At 44.5% G+C, this 20,649-nt stretch overlaps 1 protein-coding gene across 4 annotated transcripts in view; it reads left to right on the top strand.

Annotated features, from left to right (window-relative positions):
- Nucleotides 1-20,649, top strand: part of tbc1d1 (TBC1 (tre-2/USP6, BUB2, cdc16) domain family, member 1) — a 42,079-nt gene that overhangs the window by 15,114 nt on the left and 6,316 nt on the right. For 2 of the 4 annotated variants that reach the window (XM_034539858.1, XM_034539867.1), the window contains exons 4-14: nucleotides 21-125; nucleotides 1,048-1,180; nucleotides 1,393-1,484; nucleotides 3,657-3,773; nucleotides 3,957-4,082; nucleotides 4,533-4,681; nucleotides 8,080-8,340; nucleotides 10,495-10,628; nucleotides 15,593-15,793; nucleotides 18,159-18,320; nucleotides 19,008-19,166. In XM_034539858.1, coding sequence (XP_034395749.1) covers nucleotides 21-125; nucleotides 1,048-1,180; nucleotides 1,393-1,484; nucleotides 3,657-3,773; nucleotides 3,957-4,082; nucleotides 4,533-4,681; nucleotides 8,080-8,340; nucleotides 10,495-10,628; nucleotides 15,593-15,793; nucleotides 18,159-18,320; nucleotides 19,008-19,166 — 1,639 coding nt within the window. Of the gene's footprint in view, nucleotides 1-20; nucleotides 126-1,047; nucleotides 1,181-1,392; nucleotides 1,485-3,656; nucleotides 3,774-3,956; nucleotides 4,083-4,532; nucleotides 4,682-8,079; nucleotides 8,341-9,815; nucleotides 9,930-10,251; nucleotides 10,369-10,494; nucleotides 10,629-15,592; nucleotides 15,794-18,158; nucleotides 18,321-19,007; nucleotides 19,167-20,649 lie in introns of those variants that run through there. The other 2 variants (XM_034539874.1, XM_034539883.1) reach the window with 2 other exon arrangements.

Raw genomic sequence — 20,649 nt, 5'->3', positions numbered from 1 at the left:
CATGATCTTTCCTCTGTCAGGGTATCCGTCACGTGGATCACTTCGGCTTCATTTGCAGGGAGACGGTGGAAGGAGGAAGCTGCCACTTTGTGTGCTACATTTTCCAGTGCACCGACGAATCGCTGGTAAGAGACGGATGATAAAAGCAGAGCGTGCTGGAACGCGGCAAGAAAAGGATGGGACATCAAAAATGATGTCCTTTATTATACGTTTGTAAACGTGATATCTCAGAAACCCCTGGAGGAGATTTCTTTAAATCTGGCACAAAAGTCCACCTGGAAATTTGGACGAAACATGCATTTGGCCATAACTCAAGAATTCAGATGCCCTTTCTGACAATATCATACCAATAATAAATTGGACACAATTATGAAGTGATGGTATTTTGGATAGACATGAATATGAACGGCTACAATCCAAATCGTCACGTCTGTTGGTACAATCTATTCATTCAGTCATTTATAATGAATGTTAACTAACTTAAAAACAACTGTGGTGTAATTGTTGATATGCACACAATAGACAGTTGAGCATTGTGTGTATTTCCTGTACATTTTCACAGTTATTTCCATATCAGTACTTCCCACACAGTTTAACACGTTAGATTTACGACTGATTAAATTGAGCTTGAAGTCTTGAGACCGATGACTCAGCGTCTGTGCGCCATTGAGTCATGTTGAGTTTGATAAAAAGCTGCTGTACGGCTGTACTGCTGTACTGCAGTGTTTGACTGCAGCCAGAGTAAACTGGAAAACCTGTGGAAGTACTGCACATCCTGTTTAACTTTGACTTCTACCAGTTTTACCAGCATATGATACAATATCTGCAAAGACCCAGATTTCCCACGTATATTGAAAGACAAAAAAACCAAACAATATTAGGTCAAGAATGGGGTGAATTGGTTCAAATAATTTTTCTCTATGGTGGAATAGAGTTCTGAAAATAAGCTAATGTAAATGAATACGGGTAGAAGCAAACCCATAGCCGCACTGATGATATCAAAAGGCTGTATGTTGGAAGGATGGTTGAAGTGTTTTGCTCTTGTAGGTGGATGAGATCATGCTGACTTTGAAGCAGGCGTTCTCTGTGGCTGCCCTGCAGCAGAATGCCAAGACTCAGAGCGAGCAGTGTGACGGCTGCCCTATGCAGCACCTTCACAGGCTGTGTGAGAGGATAGAAGGTAGGCAACTCTTTTCTATGTAGATAGCTGCATCACAAGGAGTATCGGGGTATATTATGTGACACTAAACTAGACAATATAAAACTGCCACACCATCGACCCTCAGTACCCCACATACCCTATAAACACACACCTACTATATGTAAACACATCTGAAGTGATGCTACCTGGTCTGCTGTGTGGTTTTATTCTGCATTTACATGTTTTTTCAGGTCTGCACCCTTCTAAAACCAAGCTGGAGCTCCAGAGACACCTGGCCACTCTGGACAACCAGGAGCAAGCGTCGGTCTTTGAAAACACCATGGTAACGTGTCCATCCCGACCTGTGCATTCCTAGAGTTCTCTCGGAGGCGACTACAGCTAGAAACAAACCAGCCCGCCTGTCAATCTTGGAAACAGAAGTCGCCTTTAGCTTCTCGGCCGCGACGTATTTCACAGTGAAGTGTAAAGTTTGAGCGGCGTGCCGTTACAAAGAGAAATTTAAGTCACATGCTTCAATTTTATTGGGCCGCAACAAACGTGGGCGGGCTTAGAGTTTAGTGCCAAACTGATCTACAGTGACCTTTTGGCTCCACGCACAGCTCCTGAGGATGACAAGGCAGAGGTGAAAGGGACACTTTGCGGAGTCCAGGCGCCGGTCATCTGCATTGAAACAGCCGCTTAAAATCATCAATGAGTCCCTTGAATGAGTTCGACCTCAGACACATTGTCTCTTATCTTCTTATCCCTCCATTTTGCCCTGTTACCCAGTATGATCATGTGGCCGCTGTGGCTAGCTAGTCGCCCAAAATCGCATTTGATTGGATACATTTCTGTAAGCGTCTCTGAGTGCAGGGGGAGAAAAGACGATACATTTTCAATTCAATTCATTACATTATAGCTGACTGACATTCATACACCGTAGGCACAGCTATGGGGAGCAATTTGGGGTTAAGTGTCTTGCTCAAGGACACATCGACTAGGGCTAGCGCAGGCAGGGATTGAACCGCTGATCCTCTGATTGAAAGACGGACCTTCTAACCACAGTTGCCAATTTGGTTAATTTAGTATAGCCCAGAATCACAAATTACAATATGTACACATAGGACATCCCTGTTCCAGGACCTCACATCGGATCAGGAAAAACTTCCCAAAAATTCCAATCAAGCTAGTTTTATTTATACAGCAACTTTTAAACAAATCCAATCTCATTCAAAGTGCTTTACACAAGATTGAAAGTGTAGAGACTAATGCACACCAAATAAAGTCTAGAAAGTAAAATACAACGCTGAATATATTGTTCTGGTAAAACAGTAAAAAGAAAAATCTGTCAAATGTAGAAATACTACAAACCAATGCATACAATGAAACTTAGTAAGCAATAATAATAACCACAAAATGTAAAAACACTACATGAAAGCCAGACTAACTAGTTGGGTTTTTAGTTTCTGTTTAAAAATAAAAATATTTTCTGCTACTCTTAAGATCTTCCGAAAGGCCGTTTCAACGTTGGGCTTGAAGCATACCAGCTAAAAGACGGTAAAAGGTTTCCCTTTGATCACCGTGGAATAGAGCTGCACGATTATGGCCCAAATCATTATCACGATTATTTTGATCAATATTGAGATCACGATTATTTATCACGATTATGAATTAATTTTAGAGTGATCTTTAACATCTTTTTATTGCTCTTTCATGTTTAAATGAACAAGAACTCCACAAATCTTTGCATCAGACTGGTCCTTATCACAGTGCATCTAGTAGAAGGAAAATATAAATAAAATAGTATAACACGGTACCGTCTGCTCTCTGTTCTGTTGTTTCTGTCCTCTTCTACTAAAACCGGAGTCAGCTGCAGACGCAACTTTTTTTTGAGGCTGCAGGGCGTGCGCGCATGACACCTCCCATCTCGTTCTCAGTTAGTTGAGGAAGCGCTTGATTTGATGTGTGGCAGAGCAGCATTTTAAACCTCAATATCGCTGATGATCATGCTCATTTAATTGTGGCAGCCAAAATCGCGATTAAAATCTGATTAATTGTGCAGCCCTACCGTGGAAACATGTGTTCTTCATGGTCTCTCCACACATCCTCCTCCTTTCCTAGAAACACAAGTGGGCTGTTTGATAAAGCACATCCGTTTAGGCCCGCTGATGTTATTTTATCCTTCGTTGTCGTTGCTACACGTTGATGAACAGTTGAATGTGAACCTTGGGGAGAAGACGCCCTCAAGTATTTCTCTATGACTCGGCTGACATCTGCTGGTGATGTGGCAGAACTGCAGCACCACGTCGGCGCTGAACTCTTGAGATCATGCTTTTCTAAAGCGAAACAACACAGCGTGTGCACTATTGCGATGTCAGGTAGCTGTCGTCGACCTCAAAACCCCTCACGTTTGACTGCTGCTTTTATTTCAACGTTTGAAAACTGTTCCTCGCATATCATTTATATTCGGCAGGGTTGAAAAAGATAAATGTAATAAAAGATGTTTGTGTTTCAGAGGGCTCGTCCTAAGAGCGACCAGGAAGAGAATGAGTTGCTGATGGCCTCTTTGAGGGGTCTGTATGAGGAGAGGCAGAGGAGCCATCATCACACTCAGCCTGGAGACAGCACACAGGTCACTTCTGCTAATCTCTAATGTACACATACTGAGGCTGCACATCTTCCCCTCTCATTTCCTGTCTTCATTCCAAATATCCCTTTTACTTAGACAGAATTAAGTGTCCCACGAAGCTTGTATGTACTCGCACTCACTCGTCTCATCGTATCTTTCTCTCTCTGCCTCTCCATGTGTTTGTAGGTGTGTGAGGAGGCAGCAGCTCCAGCCCCGGTGGATTCACAGCAGAGTAGCAGTCGCCAGCGACTCGAGCAGTTCAAGAGCCGAGCCAAGCGCTCGCTCACCGAGTCCCTGGAGGGGATCTGGAAGGTATTCTGTAGTGCTCCAGTATTCACTTACATATATCCTATGCTGTCATTATTGTGATCCAACATAGAAGAACAGGCCTGGAAAAATAAGTCCTTGGAAGTGTTTTGCTGGTTGTTGTTGGTGCCATGTAAAAGCCTGTAAATAATAATAATAATAATGCATATCATTTATATAGCGCTTTTTAAGGTACTCAAAGACACTTCCTAAAACATCCTAAAAGCTATACAATAAAATTAACGAAAATTACGATAAAAACAATAAGATCATAGAGCACACAATCACACATTAAAAGCAGTTCAGAACAGGTGGGTTTTGATTTGTGATTTGAATATGGAAAGGTCACTGCCGTCTCGGATGAGTTTGGGGAGAGAGTTCCAGAGGGAGGGGCCAGATATAGAGGAGGCTCTGTCATATAACCTTGAAGTGTGTGTGTTTTGTTTTTTTTGGCAGGGGAGCAGCAAGGCCCGAGCTCAGAGAGATAACAGTGTAGGAAGTGACGGCGGCCCTTCCTTTTGTACGCTCAACGGCAGCCAGGACCAGTCTTGTCTGGATGACCCCTTGCCCGCCTCCTCCCAGCTGCGACCCACCAGCCCACTCAGGTAAACACACATGCCCACACACAAACACACACATACACACAAATACACACACTGACTAATACCGTGGGGGACAACAGTCAGTGATTTAAAGGTCAGAGCAATTTCATAATTGTAGAGGTTGTTAAGACCTTGAGTTCGAAGAACCTGATCCCTGATTTCTGGACATGTGTTTGTGGAAAACCAGCCTCCAGAATTGATTTGATACTTCAATGTGTTTTTGAATAGCTTTTTAGCTTGAAAACCATAAAGGACAGTATTTGACCCTTCGCCCCAGCTGCTACTCCATCGCTGTTACCGTAGAGACCACACTGTCACTAACTGCACTCCCTGAATAGATGAAGAAGCAAACAAAATAGTTTAGAATATGCGCTTAAGGAATAAATCCAGGATGTCAAACTGACTCGGCAGTGAAAACAGGTAAAAAAAATAAAGATAGAAGCTAAAGATCACTGTGTAAAAGTGAACCACCACATCACCTGGAGATCGAGACAGAAGACAATGAAATACAGAAACAACACTGGTCCAGTAAAGTCAGGTAGGTCTTCATGCACTCAGTAAAAAGCAGAAGCAGCATGTATTTACATTCAGTAAACCTTCAGTAGCTAGCGTAGCATAGAAGCGCTAACGCTGGTTAATGATGTGCTAACGCTCAAGAGTTTTTTAGAAACATGCATCTCCTTCCAACCCCTCCGGGTAACGAGCATTACTATTACACAAGGTTTAACCTCAACCCGCTCCAAATCCACTCCACCAGCCTGAACATGAAGAAAAGTGTGTAACCGTTGCATGAGAGTCTGCGGAGCAGAGCCGGATAGTTGTCGGACCCTGGTCAGAGCTGGCTGATGCAATGCTATGATTGGCCAGTCTGAGTTGGAGTGAGGGACATAGCGAAGCGTCAATTGTAAAACAGAATATAATTGTGCATAAGTTAAGCATGATTAAATTATTCCAAACTTTCTTGGACTCCCTATATCAGTGCATATAATAATAATAATAATAATAATAATAATAATACATTTGTTTTATAAGGCGCCTTTCAAGGCACTCAAGGTCGCCGTACAACATATTTAAAAATCGGACACAATTTAAAAAGCAGCACAGTTAAAAGCAGAACAGTTTGCAGCAGAGCAACCCAGAGGGGAACACGTCAGGCATAGGCCTGCCTGAAAAGATGGGTTTTGAGGTGGGTTTTGAATAAAATGATAGAGTCAATGTTTCTGATGTCAGGGGGGAGGGAGTTCCAGAGGCGAGGGGCAGAGCGGCTGAAGGCTCTTGACCCCATGGTGGACAGACGAGCTTGGGGGACAGTCAGGTTGATGGAGGAGGCAGACCTGAGAGACCGGGTGGGGATGTTGATTTGGAGGTGAGACAGATATGGAGGGGCGAGGTTGTGGATGGCCTTGAATGCATGGAGGAGGATCTTAAAGTCAATGCGGTGTTTGATGGGGAGCCAGTGGAGTTGTCGTAGAACAGGGGTGATGTGAGAGATGGAAGGGGTCTTGGTGATGATGCGGGCAGCAGCGTTCTGGACCAGTTGGAGTTTATGGAGGAGTTTGTGGGGGAGACCAAAGAGGAGGGAATTACAATAATCCAAGCGGGAGGTGACAAGAGAGTGGACCAAGATTGCGGCGCTGTTGGGTGTGAGTGAAGGGCGGAGGCGGTTGATATTTCGGAGGTGGAAGTAGGCAGACCGGATGGTGGTGTTGATGTGAGTGTGGAATGACAGTGTGCTGTCGAGGACGACACCCAGACTCTTAGCCTGAGGGGAGGGGGAGACCGAGGAGTTGTCTATTGTGAGGGCGAAACTGGGATGCTTGGTGAGAGTGGACTTGGAGCCGATGAGGACAACCTCGGTTTTATTGCTGTTCAATTTGAGGAAGTTTGAGGTGAACCAGTTTTTTATTTCCTGTAAACAGGCACAGAGGGCGGGGAAGTGGAAGAGGGTTTGGAGGAAACATAGAGCTGGGTGTCGTCCGCGTAACAGTGGAATTGAATATTATGTTTGCGGAAAATGAGTCCAAGTGGGAGGAGGTAGATAATAAACAGGATAGGACCAAGGACAGATCCCTGGGGAACACCGGAGGAGAGGAGGGAGGGATGTGATGTGAATGATTTTAACAGAATGAACTGAGTACGGCCAGAGAGATATGAGTGAAACCATGAAAGGGGTGTATCTGAAATTCCATTGGAGGCTAGACGGTCGAGGAGGATGGTGTGGGAGATGGTGTCGAAGGCGGCGCTCAGATCGAGGAGGATGAGGATTGATAGTAGTCCAGAGTCAGCTGCCATGAGGAGGTCATTTGAGATCTTGATGAGGGCGGTTTCTGTGCTGTGACGGGGGCGAAAACCGGACTGAAACTGTTCATAGAGATTGTTGTTTGAGAGGTGAGCCTGAATCTGAGATGCCACTGTTTTTTCTAAGATTTTAGAGAGAAATGGTAGGTTGGAAATGGGACGGAGGTTATTGAAAATGTTGGGGTCTAAACCAGGTTTCTTGAGTATTGGAGTAACAGCAGCGGATTTGAGAGGTGATGGGACAGAACCAGAGGTGAGGGAGGAATGGATGATGGCCGTTATCAGGGATAGCAGAGAGGGGAGGGAGGCTATAACCAGGGAGGATGGGAGGGGGTCGAGTTGGCAGGTGGATGGCTTGGAAGTCTGGATGAGTTTTGATAAAACGATGGCAGAGGGGAGTTGGAAGCAGGAGAGAGGTACAGAGACGGGGGGGGGGAACACAAGTAGAAGGACAGCAGGACGTATGAGGGGTCAGTTGCTGATGGATGGTAGTTATTTTAGTGTTAAAAAATGACATTAGGGAGTTACAGTTTTCCGTGGAGTAGAAGTGAGGGGGAAGGGAATCTGGGGGGCAGAATGAATTGTTGACCACAGAGAAAAGGGTCCTGGTGTTCCCAGCACCAGCAGTGATTTTGTCAGTAAAGAATTGTGATTTGGCTGAGGAGAGGGCATCTTTGTAGAGGAGGATGTGGGCATGGTGCATCTATTTATGGATCGTGAGCCCGGTTTTGGTGAAAAGCCTCTCCAACTGACGACCCTTGGCTTTCAACTGGCGGAGCTGAGGGGAGAACCAGGGGGCAGAGTGGGGGAATGAGACAGTCCGGGTTTTGAGGGGAGCAAGTGAGTTCAGCAGAGTACGGAGACTATCATTGTAAAGATTAACCAGATGATCCAGGGTGTGTGGGGGGGTGATGATGGGGAAACTGTCAATGCCTGTTGTGAGGTCAGCCAGATTAATGTTTGTGATGTTGCGGAAGGATATTACAAACTTCATTTCACCTCACACCTTTCCCTTGGACTACATAACGCACCACAATATGTGGTTGTGAGCTTTTGTGGACACCATGTTTTTCTCCTCACACGCTTTTCCTCGTCGTCCTCAGGTGTCACAACTCAACGGGGGACCTGAAGCGCCTCGACTCCTCCCTCCCCCTGTCCCCCTCGGCTTCCTCTCAACCTGGGGACGCTCAGCCTCAGGGCTTCCGCCGACGGGCTAGCACCTTCAGCCACCCACCCACCCCTTCCTCAGCAGAGAGCTCGCCGCTGCATGCACTGACTCACACGCCGCAGGACCCCACCGCAGCCAGCAAGCCCAGGCTGGTACGACACTACTCCGTCAGCACCGACACGCCGCACCAGAGCAAGTAAGGCGTGTTTCTGGTTTCAGTTTCAAATCTTTACATTCCCAGTGACACGTATTACAACATGGCCAACATTTATCACGGCCACATACGCTAGGGATGTGTCTCGCATGTGAAGGGGCCGCCCATCTCACTGCCATGAGTTGACCTGGAGAATATTGAGAGAGGGTTTGTTTGGGTTTCAGTTGCTTTATGTTTATTGTTTTAACAACTTGTATCCTCTTTGTGGGTCAGCAACTGAAGCACGTATTTTCATACCCCTCGCCGTACTGGCGACAATCAGGAATAAGCCTGTGACTCACGGGTTGTTCACAGAGTGTCCAGTGGAGTGTGTCAGCCACTGGTTTCCACTATCTCAGCAGGTGCATCTGCGTCAAAGGGAAACAAGACGGTGTAGATCATCTGTAAATAGCTACAGCCGGCTTAATGCAGGAAGTAGATGAGTTCCTGTCAGAAAAGTGCTGCTATTGAAATCCTTGCTTTTGACGTAAATTCCTCTGCTCTTGAACAAAACTCGGCTTCCGCAATATACCGCTTGACATTAAATCAAATTCCACACTACTATGTGGTTATCTGATGAAGAAAATAGTCGACATGATGTGGTTAGGATGGTGGAAGCACGCAAGAGCGCTCGCAGTTAAAGGGGAAATCTATATTTCTAAAGCCATAGAAACTGAATAGAATAGGATTAAGACGGACATTAAACAGCTTTCCGTGGTCATTTGACTAGTACGAAAGAAAATGGCTTTTGTTGTTAGTTGTTATAGCGACAACACAGTTGCAGCTCACTGGGAAGAGAACTGAGGCTGCTCTGGATTGTTGGCTCGTTAGCTATTTAGCTTGTCCTTCTCCGTGGGAATGAGGTGGAGGGCTGTTGGATCAAGTGCCACCGCTGGTCACTAGCCACTGGTTACAAAAAAATTAGCCAAACTAATTTGTCACTCATTATCACCTCAGTGAGTTTGTGACTTGCCGTCTGTTTCGTTGTTTCGGGAGTTAGCCCGCAACAATATAAAAAAGGCTGCCGCTCTATTTCAATGTGTAAAGCGTTTTGTGGCTCAGGAGCTCAGCGTCTGCTGGGTCTGAAGTTTCAAATAAAAAACATCTGGGGTTGGGGAGGTCCGAAAGACTTGAGGTTACCAGACTTCTGAAGCCCGCTCCTCATCTCTGCTGCAGGTTTTGACAAAGAAGGAAGAATAACCTGCATGTCTCTGGTTTCCACTGTATTCTTTTAATTGAGTCAAATACATTCAGAATATATAACATTATAGTTGTCATGTTGCTGTCTCATCAAGGAAAAGACAATATTAATAATATTTTGTCCAAGCACTTTGAGAAGCTGTATCTTCCAGCTGTATCTTTAAAAAACAAAACCTTTTTCTTTAATTTCCCCTGCTCTTTCTCTTCACCCCGTTTTTTTCAGTTGTCATAGATTTAGTTTTTTTGTGACTTCCTCTGCTCTCTTTCTTTTTGCTCGCTCTTCCTGTATTCGCACCGTTTCTCAGACATCTGCCGACCGACTCCACCCTTCCTCCTGTTCCTCCCTGCCCTTCATCTCCCTCTCCTCTCCTCCCTCATCATCCTAAACGACGGTGAGAATCCTGCGCTGGTTTTCAGTTAAACCAACGCTGTTTGTGCTCTTATTTAACGGTTCGGGCCTTCCTTTGACCTGCTCTTTGATGTTATCGCGTCAGGCCCTGTTCAGACAGAAACGCCAAATGTGATGTCACTTGTTGGCTGACGGCTTGAAAAGAGATCCAAAGCTGTGTCTTTTGAAAAGTTAAATTATTTTCATCTCTTTTCACTTCATCTCTTTTGAAGCACGTGTCTCTCAGCGTGAACGGGCCTTACGTTTCTCTTTTCATTTGTTTCCTGCCTCCTTTTTTTTCCCTCTCCTCCATCTCTCCATCTCAGCCCTCTGGGTGGTTTGCGCGCTCGTCTCCGCTCCTCCTCCTCTGTCCCTAATTTTCTGAAATTTCCATTTCTGGCCCCTGTCCAAGAGAATGATTACCCCGATGTCCCAAAGAGCAGGTACACACACACACACACACACACACCAAGTAGTCACGTTCATGTCGGTGTGTCCAGTGTTGTCCTAATCTGTGCTCCTTGTTTCACGGATCACTTAACCTGATTTTGTGTCCATTTATGTTTCAGTGATGTAGCAGCTCTGTCTTCGCCGAGTGCAGCATGCGGCGTAGGGGAAAGCCCTCTACGCGGCCACCGTCACTCGTGGAGGCAGCAGATCTTCCTGCGGGTCGCCACCCCACAGAAGAACACAGACGCCAATGGTAAGAATGGACACAGTCACTAATTGTTAAATAACTCTGACAACGTTCGTCAATGTCTTTCCTACCCATCAGTCGTAAAGAAAGTAGAAAAGTCGTCCGGTTCGCAGTTTGTCTCCTTTTGAGTTGAAATGGAAAGAAAAGATTATTCCTTTGATAGGATTAAAGCTTCTGACGCCCCACACAGTATTTACTAATTTGTGCAAGAAGGCGATCGTGCCTGTTTCTATCGTGCTATTGCAGTGAAATATATGGAGGAACAGATACCTCTGCAAATATACAATTAGTGTTCAGCAACAGAACTTTCAGAAGTTTTTCAAGTTCTACAAATTGGGTCAATACTGAATGTTAGTAGTAATTATTTTGTACTTGCATACTTAGATAAGTGGATCTCAACAGTTTTTCAGTGATGTACCCCCTGATGTAATACACAGCGCTGTGCCATCAGTGTGTTATTTAATATAGAATAAAATTCAGTTTATGAACTGACACTTATATTTTATTGAATATTTCTTTAACTATTTTTAAAGGATTGTTTAATGAATGCTCATTTACAATTGTTTTTTTTAATCTCACGTACCCCCTGGAGAGTCTCAGTCAAAGAAAGAAAAATGTAGGTTGAGCAGTTACCCACAGTGAGTTTAAGTGGCCAGGACTTTGTCAAACGTATTTCATATTTCTTTCACTACTAAGTGTGCTGACTTTATTGTACACGTTCCACTGCTGCGCAACATGAATAAAGTGTTCCGCGCACGTTTCTGCATCATGTCTGTCTTCTGTTTTCATGACAGTCAAAGCACGTGAATGCAGCTCCCACAGTCCGTCAATATAATGAACTGTATCTCCGAGATAACTGTGTTACCCGGCGATGTCCAGTAGACGCCAGTGAGAGCAACAGTTGGTGTACGTTGTAACGCCGCCATTTTTGTAGTCCGCTCCATTTCATAGAAATCGACGCGCTGTCTTTCGTTGTGATTCTAAGGACGCTCCTCAGACCGACATCTTCCACGACAGGAAGCGGCCTGCAGTCCGCTGCTCTCCACTTGGCCGAGGCAGTTGTTCATTGTTCCTGCGTTGGTTTATCGACACTTCTTCCGCACGCCGCATCCAAAGTAGTCTGACGAAGTTTCGCTCCACTGGTTGTTTGGGTAGCTCTTGGCTGGCATCAATGCTGTGTGACGCCTTTAAGTCGTACTTCATGCTCGTAGTCCTCCGGTGTTAAGATAACTCAAGTTTACCGTGGTTACAAATAACCTTTATTAACTACGCCGTTTGGTAGAGATTTAAACTGAAAATGTCCATTTAAAAGTACCTTTCTCCATGTTCTCGGTCAATGTGTGCAGCAGTGTTAAGCCCCTCTGGGTGCAAACAAAAAATGCTGTTAACGCATGATGAAATTATTGTCGGCGTTAACGTATTTAATGCGTTAACATGCCCTGCCCTAATTTAGATATATTGCGATTTATTCATTTTCTAATTCTAGGAAAACTTCCATGCCATAAGTAAAACTTGTGCCTGTAACATACAATATCATGAGTCAACATTGGCCAAAAATGCTTTCTGGATTCTTTAGGTAATCGAATTATGTATGTATGTATTTTTTTAAATATGTATTACATTTGAAAAGAAATAAGATGTGTTTTTAAGAATCGAAACAGTATCCCAAAGCATTAAATAGCGATACTGAAGTGTATCGATATTTTCTTACACCCCAAGTAGAGCATAATATTTGCTTTTCATCCTGAACAGAATTGGCTAAAATCCTGAATTCTCAATATTATCTTAAACTTGACAAATTCTGGATAAAATTAAGTATTTAAACATTATTCCATCTGATCAGGAACAAAAAAACGTCAGTGGTGCACGTCTCAATGTGTTTGATGCAGGGAACGATTTACTGATATAAATAAACTCTAGGAAAACTAAGGAAGAAGGCATCTCAAGGTCAAGACAGTTAACACCAAAATAAGAGCATGGGCAAGACCCTTGTGTTGTCTTTTATAACAGCCATTCCGGACCCGACCAGGCGGCAACCTCAGTTTCTGAAGAGTCTTAAAACTTGCATTCTCTCTACTGGCCATCAGGGGGCGAAACGATTTATGATTGTACAGAATGCAATGAAAAAATGACATTACTTCTTTCTTGATTTATTTTGTTAGTAAACATTGTAAACTGCTGGTTGTGGCCAGTGTGGCTAATTGATTTTCCTCTTGATAACCCAGTCTAGAAGAGCATTTTGCTTTTTGTGAATGTTGTCCTCTATACACAAGAACACTTTGTTTGTCAGTTACACATGGATGCTGTGAGAAAATTGCTGAAGACATATGAAGCATTGAGATTTACCGCCCTGTCATATATTTCAGAGGCGTGATGGTTCAAGTAGAGAGTTAATTATTGCTCGCCGGTCTCCTCTCAGTAGACTACACAAAAGGGTGTGTGTGTGTGTGTGTGTGTGTGTGTGTGTGTGTGTGTGTGTGTGTGTGAGAGAGTCTGTCTGTGTGTGTGTGTGTGTGTGTGTGTGCATGCATGCGTGCGTGCATGCATGCGTGCGTGCGTGCGTGCATGCAGACGTGGGAATCATGCATCTGCTCGTATGTCTTCAAAACCCGGGTTTTTTTTGTGTATGAAAGATGTGTCGACACTGTCAATAGTTGGGTTGGTCACACTGTAGCTCCACTACTCTTCTTTAAAAAAATATATATATCTCTATTTATTTTTTTCATCATATGGCATTATCCAGGGGTTCTCAGACTTTAGTAACTTAAAGAGATTGTTCACCCCAAAATACAAAAAAAAACATCTTTCCCATTGTGCTATTTATCAATCTCCGTTGTTCTGGTAAACCTATACTGGCGTATACTGTCGACCTGCTAACCCCTAAAGATCCTCTGTCCCCCACCACCCTAAAAAAAGACAAAAACTCTATGTTGTCTACGTGGGTCTCTAAGGGTGAAGTGTCTTTGTGTGAGTGTGATGAACTCCCTCTATAGTGGCACATTACGTCATTTGTTACAGTTGTCAGTGAAGCACTAACAAAACAAACAGCAACTGTCAGTGTCCCTGCAGACCGCCTTCAATTCAAACCTCCTCTTGCGCGTATGAAACGGCAGAGAGGCAGGTTTAGCAGAACGTTGGCGTGTTATTTCAAGGTGAGCATTTCTGGCAAAGAAAAACAAAAAACCCTTCTGTTCTAAAAACTTGGCATTGACCCTGAAACCTAAACAATGGCACAGTCTGCTGGAGGGTGGCGTTTTGGTGTTGCCATGTACGCCACGCCCAAAATAATACGGGTGGCTGTTTTTTATAGTCCTAGCGTTGCGTGGAACTCATGAACTTGTGTGTTGTGATAGGACTGACTTGTGCAGTTTGGAATGCAGGTGTGACTTCAGGGAAATGAGTAAAACTACAATAAGAAAAAAGTACTAATTCAATTTTGTATTTTCATTTTTTTTCATTTTTTTTTTGACAAAAGCACATGTACAAATTATTGATATTTAGCTCACTAAAATCATATCATATGCATGTTAGCCACTGTGTGTAGAACGCCACACAGTTTCCTGCCACCGTGTCTTCGTCTTGTGCTTCCACTGTGGGGTGCCAAAGCGTGATATTTCAAAATTTTGAACAGGCACAAACATTTCTATACGGTTCAGTTACTCTGACGCAGTCTCAACAACAACACACTGGGTAATGAAAAGCTTCACAAGGGTGGTGGTGTGTGCACAGTCTCTGTTTGAGTCTTCATAAATGCAACAGGGATGTGGGACTAGCGGGACCTGAACATGCCGCTCATGAGGGATTAGCGAGCTTCAGGGCTCCGTCAAGTTTCCCTTTCAAACCAAAAACCTCCGAACATCAAGCAGGACGTGTCTCCTCGCTATGAGTTAGACCTGCACCTGGCTTTAATTTTGTGTGAGTGTGAGTGTGTGTGTGTGTGTGTGTGTGTGTGTGTGTGTGTGTGTGTATGAAGGTGTCTCAAGGTCATGTTGACAGTCCACACACAGACAGCGCCAGAGGAAAGCGCCAGCCGTATTTTGTGTGTGTGTTCGGGGTCATGGGTCCGGAGAAATGTTTGCTCAGGGAGTGGATTGTGCCACTTTGTGTGTGTGTGGGGGGGTATTTTGGCTTCAGACATGGTTTGAGCATTACGTTTAGGTGCACCCAGTATGGTAGCTCCTATGGTTACAGTTAGGTAAGGGGCTAGAGGGTTAAAGTAGTCCGTGGAGAGTCTCCGCAAGGATCCCAGATGGGTGTGCATGTGCGCGAGCAAACTTTTCACACCTTGAAGCTGTGTTCTGTTCAAGCAGTGCAGGAGTCTGTGTTTGTCTAATAAATACACAAGTCTGTCAATAGATTGTGTGTGTGTGTGTGTGAGTGTGACACACTTATAACATAAGAGCCATATGTTTGTATAGTGGCTCTGCTAGTTTTAGCATGTCTTAGAACGTCGTTCCGCGGAGAACACTGTCATTGGTGTGTAATGTGTGGATGTACACCGATCTTACCTGTCACTAGTTCCCCTTAGAAGAGTCTTTGGAACAGGTATTGACATACCTAATCTTGTGTGCATGCATACAACATAACATCTTGAAACAGAAGTGCTTGATAGTTGTTATGTCTTTTCTCTAAACAACACTTTATTTTGAGGTTTTGGGATCCACCCTGTACTTTGGGGTGGAGTCACAAACACTTGTTTTACACTTTGTGTGCGGCACACCCCACTGTGTCAAAAACACTGTCAAATACACTGTTTAGCATTTTTCATTTTGTTTTGCACAGGTATCCGAGGTAGTGTTGCAAATTAAACTAACATGTTTTTTTATTTTTTATTACTGAGTTCCAATGAATGAAAAATGTCTCTCATTATGATTAAAAAACATTTTTGACACCATTATTTCACAACATAACACTGCGTTATCTCTTATTAATTCTCACCCTCATGTAGCATGATCTGACGTGTCTTTCAGAGAGGGGCGACCCCTGTCTCGAGGGGGGCCGACTGTGCGCTGGCCAGGTGGGAGTTGGAGGAAGTGGGGACTCGTCTATACGGGCGGTGCCCGAGGAGAGGACGAGAAGGAGCAGAGAGGAGCTGAGGGAGCTCTGGAGGAAGGCCATCCTGCAGCAGATCCTGCTGCAGAGGATGGAGACGGAGAACCAGAAGCTACAGGGTGAGTCGGATGCACGGAAGTGGAGGGTTGAAACATGCAAAGTGGGATTGCATTTGTTGCCAGAATTGTTTTTGTGCGTGCGTGCGTGCGTGTGTGTCTGTCTTTTTGCTGGGAGGCTTATGTAAAGGTGTGCCAAGGGCCCCGCCTCTTTGCTGACCCAGTTGGCACGCATCGACACACCTAGCTGCGTGCCCCGCCCCCTAAACTACCTGCGGCATATACAAACCACAAATCCATCAAGCAAGTAGAGAAATCATTGCCTGTGTGTTGACGGAGAGATTGTTGGTCAATAGTGGCGGTTTTTCTCTGGCCCTCTCCACTTTTCCATCCGTTATTTGTCCGGGTGGAGCTCCATTCCTTCTTTTATCTTTCACACGGCTGCCTGTTTTTAATGGGTCAACTGTGAAAGTGTGTGTCTTTGTCTGCTCCAGGGCGGGGTCTCCTATGTTGTTGTGCGTTATCATGGGCGGGTTGTTCCGGGCGACAGACTAGGAGAGAAATGGAGAGCGGGCAGATGGAGCCCTGATGGACCAGACTCTCGTCCGCTCCAGATAAGACAGACAGCAGAGCCACCGCTGCTCCAGCATCATATATTCTTACTCTGGGTGTGTGGGCTGGCTGCTCCGTCCAACTTTTCTTTTTTCTTTCTTTTCTTTCTTTTTTTTATTATTATCCAGACTACGCCCTCCAGGTCACTCCCGCTACTTCTCTGTCTCTGATTGCTGAGGCCATGATACTCATTATGAGGTTATATTTAGTATAACTCCTCCTCTGGTTACTTTTGATTTAATTAATTGAAGTGGCCGTGGGACAGACACAGTCTCTATAGAGTTAAGGTTAAGGGTGGGTAAAGTGCAGAGAAGGGTGTAAGACTACAACTCTGCTTCTGCTTCCTGATCTGAATCCTGGGTTGTGATGGATTAATCAATTTGGTCAAATTTGCAGAAATGAGACCCGCTCCATCCAAAGTGGGATGAATGCTGTCGCTCCTCATCAGATCACGTTTTCCCCAGAAAGTCTGCCAGTTATCAATTTCGACTTGTTTAAAAATTGTGTTTTATCCTGGATTTTATTGCGGAAGCTTACTTTATGGGTGAGAATTAAAAATCTGCAATTTTGGAACAGGAAAACGGACTGCTGTCTCTTTCCTCTCCCGTAGCGGCGACGTCACCCTCGCAGCTGGTCAGCGTGTTGGACACCGCGGTTGAGCGTCAAAAGGGCAAGAGGGAGGAGGGTGAGGGAGAGTGTGGCCGACATGGGATTGGCTGAGAAAAAAAGAGTCCCAAGTAGAGGCAGGAAGGAGAAAAGAGAAGAAGGGCTGTGGGTTCAGAGATTAGGAAGAGGAAAGAGAGGAAGGGTGTTGTCAGATAGAGAGAGGAACAGACGAGGGCCACTGGGCGTTCCTTCACCTTATTTGATCGCTGGTGTCAACATGTCGCAACGGAATTCACCGTTCGTGTCGCTGTGTAGTTTGTGTGTTAATCCGAAAGCCACAAATTAGATTGGGCAAAAGAATATCTTATTATAACCCAGCAGGTGAATGTGTTATTATAATAATAATAATAATAATAATAATAATGATAATGATATGTCCTCTGTCAAAGGATTTAAGATATCCTTTAATTTACTCTCAATTCTTTTGTCATATTCAAACATCCAAATTTGATTGGCGTTAATAAAAACTGTCCCGTTACCCTCTCAGCCCTCCGACTAGAGACACAATTAGCAGCTAGCTGGGGAACACAATGGAGATTTTAGCTACTAAAGAGACAGATGTTTACCTCGGTAGTCGGTGGAGACCAAAAAACGGCACTAAAAGAGCAGGAATACTGTATTTAAGTTTGCCAGCCGGCCAGAAACAGGACTTCAAATAAAACACCATGTCCTGTAACTGCTGGATGTAGAAGTTTTCTAAAAAGTTCAATACAACAACTTAAAAGCTGTATTCACAACTTGTCTCTGTTGCACTGCTGCAGTTATTTCTCACAGATTACCCACTTGAGCTGCTTGCCTCCAACATTTCCCAAGCCATGCAAAACTATTAAAGGTTTTGTCTTTCATGTATGTTGTAAGTCTGATTTATTTTTTTGGGATGCACTACCACAAGTCCAAAACATCCCGTCATCTTGTCTTTTCACCAGGTGACGGCAGCCTCCTCATGGATTGCGTGTGGCCTGGCCTGTTTAGAAATGTCTTTACCTAAACGCAAAGGTTTTATTGTCAGTTTTCGATTGCTGTCACATTATGTAGGAAAGCCAAAAAGTACAAAACGTACAGGGCTTGGTGCTTTGCAAAGAAAGGTACAAACACACAAACACACACACAGTGTATCGTTAACGTGTGCGTTTTTTCCCTTTGTTCTCAGCCACAGAGAGCGATCTGCAGAACAAGCGCCTGAAGCTGGACTATGACGAAATCACCCCGTGTCTGAAGGAGGTCACTCTGGTGTGGGAGAAGATGCTGGGAACTCCTGCGAGGGCAAAGGTCAAGTTTGACACAGAGACCATCCACGCTGCTGTTGCACAAGGTATGCGCCTGGCTCCGCAAATACATATACCAGTGCTTCTTAGGGATGTTTGTTCTTTCTTTCTTTTTTATTCAACATTTTTTAAAGTGTTTGTGTGTGTTTGTTCGCATCTCCCTCAAGGCTCTCTCCTCCTCTGTGCGCTTTCTAGTATCAGCACATTCTGAGCGGACAGGAGGGTTATCTCCTCAGCCCCTCAGCCTCAAAAGCACCAGGGGAGCTCTAAAGTCCACAAACACACAGAAAAGGCTACTGGCGAATGAAAAGACTCGGCCTCTAGAGTCAAAGTAACCTCGATAGCCGAATCATGGCGCACGATTGATTACACATGGAGTCAAATCGGTGGTCGCGTTGCTAGGGTGTTTTGACGCCTGTACTCTGGGCTCTTTCTGTTAATATACACAATATATCTCTGTTGTTTCACTGATGCAAGTGTAAAAGAAAGTCAGTTATTTTGTGATGCTCCAAATATCAGAGTCCATAGGATTAAAATGTTATATCTATAAATATTTGTGGTAAATATTTTTTAACTCCTAGAGAGCAGCCTCTAACTGTCACCACATTCCTCTTAGGATTTGCTTACGAATGTCTGGAAACAGTCTCACAGCGGGTTAACGTAACCCTTCCACTTTTGAACTACCCCCCTCCCCACACACTCAACCTGCCTCGTCTCTTTGTCCTCTCCGACAGGCGTCCCGAGGCAGCACCGGGGAGAGATCTGGAAGTTTCTTTCTGAACAATACCTGCTCAGGCAGACGGTCCCGTCCCGGCCGCCCGCCAATCCCACTCCGTACAAAGAGCTGCTGAAGCAGCTGACCTCACAGCAGCACGCCATCCTCATAGATCTGGGTAACTCAGACACACAATGACGAGCACTCAGGTTCACAAGCTCTGCTGTATGGAAAGAACACGGAAACACAAATGGATGTACAGTACCATGTGCACAAATCTTAAGACTTTCTACTGGTGTTAAAGTATTTTGCCTAGCAGCACTAGTTCAAACTAGTTTTTGGTATCCACTTGCGGGTCGTTGGGAGACATTCACCATCTATAAACTGCTAGCTACAGCGGCTGGGAATCTCATCGATTCATAATGGGTTGATTTTTTTCCGCAAAAGAATCACGTTAACAGAGTTATTATTTATCTGGTTAATAATTAATAATTATAATTTTTATGGTTTATCTAGATCCATTACTAGAAAGGATTGCTATGTAAGGCCGGGAGGTGCTGACAAAAAAGCCATAAAACATGTCAATACATTTATGGACTTATGGGTTTTCATCATTCATTCTTTTGGCTAGTATGAGAGATATTAAATTGCCTTCTCGTGGTATTTAGAAGAAACCTGACACTCCAAACGGTTTGTTACACAGAACTCTCTGACAATGGAAACTGTTTGAAAAAGAGCAGGCACTTTAAAATATTTCTTGGCAGGTGATTGGTTGAACCACCTGTCGATTACAGTCACTCCAAAGCGAGTCAAAGAAAGCCTTTCTTTACTTCTTTTTCAATGAAAAAACACTCCGGTTCTGTTAGAAGTGATGCTCTTGCAGCATCTACACTAACCTCTTGAGGAGCCGCCATTGTTGTTTTGAACTAACAGCCGCAAGTCGCTCCTCACAGGATGTTTGATTGGATCGATGTGGTCCAGAGTTCTGCTATCGGTACTTTAGAACGGTGGTTCTCAACTGGTCTGTCTGCGGGACCCACCATCACCCCTGAATGAAAGGAAAATGTTCAACTTCTCAACTTGATTTAATGAAAAGATGGTGCAGTTTGAACCGGAGTTCCACAACATGTACAAAGCTGAAATAGTGGTTATTACTTTCATCATTTGGTGAAACTGAGTACACTGCAATGTCTCAAACTGTATATCGCTTTTCACCCTCACATGTACCCAACACCTCCCACCCAAACACCCCACCCCCCACCACACACACACGCACACACACACACATGCAGTACTTCCACCCAACCCACAAAACACCCACATACACACACTTCCACCCACACATCCACAGCACTTAACCTCCCCTGTTTTTCTTGCTGTCTTTCATCCGTCATGTTATTCACTCCACATCAGATAGGGTGGGGACAAAGGTGACCGTTAACGTGGCACAATGAGAAAGGCGTTCCGCGCAGTGGGATGGAGGCAAAGCGCCGGCGGCAGCGACGAGGTTTGCTCGTCTGAAAGGTCTGCTTCACGTAACCGTGCAACAAATGCACAGTTGAAATGAACCTAACGTGAGCTGGGCAAAAGACAGAAAGTTCAGCACACACACACACACACACTCACACATGTTTCCCTCCAGGCAGGGGAGGGAGTCGCTG

This window comes from Cyclopterus lumpus, chromosome 1, assembly GCF_009769545.1.
Source record: "Cyclopterus lumpus isolate fCycLum1 chromosome 1, fCycLum1.pri, whole genome shotgun sequence".
NCBI lineage: Eukaryota > Metazoa > Chordata > Actinopteri > Perciformes > Cyclopteridae > Cyclopterus > Cyclopterus lumpus.
Note: the sequence above shows the minus strand (reverse complement) of the source record. Positions and strands in the feature narration are given on the sequence as shown.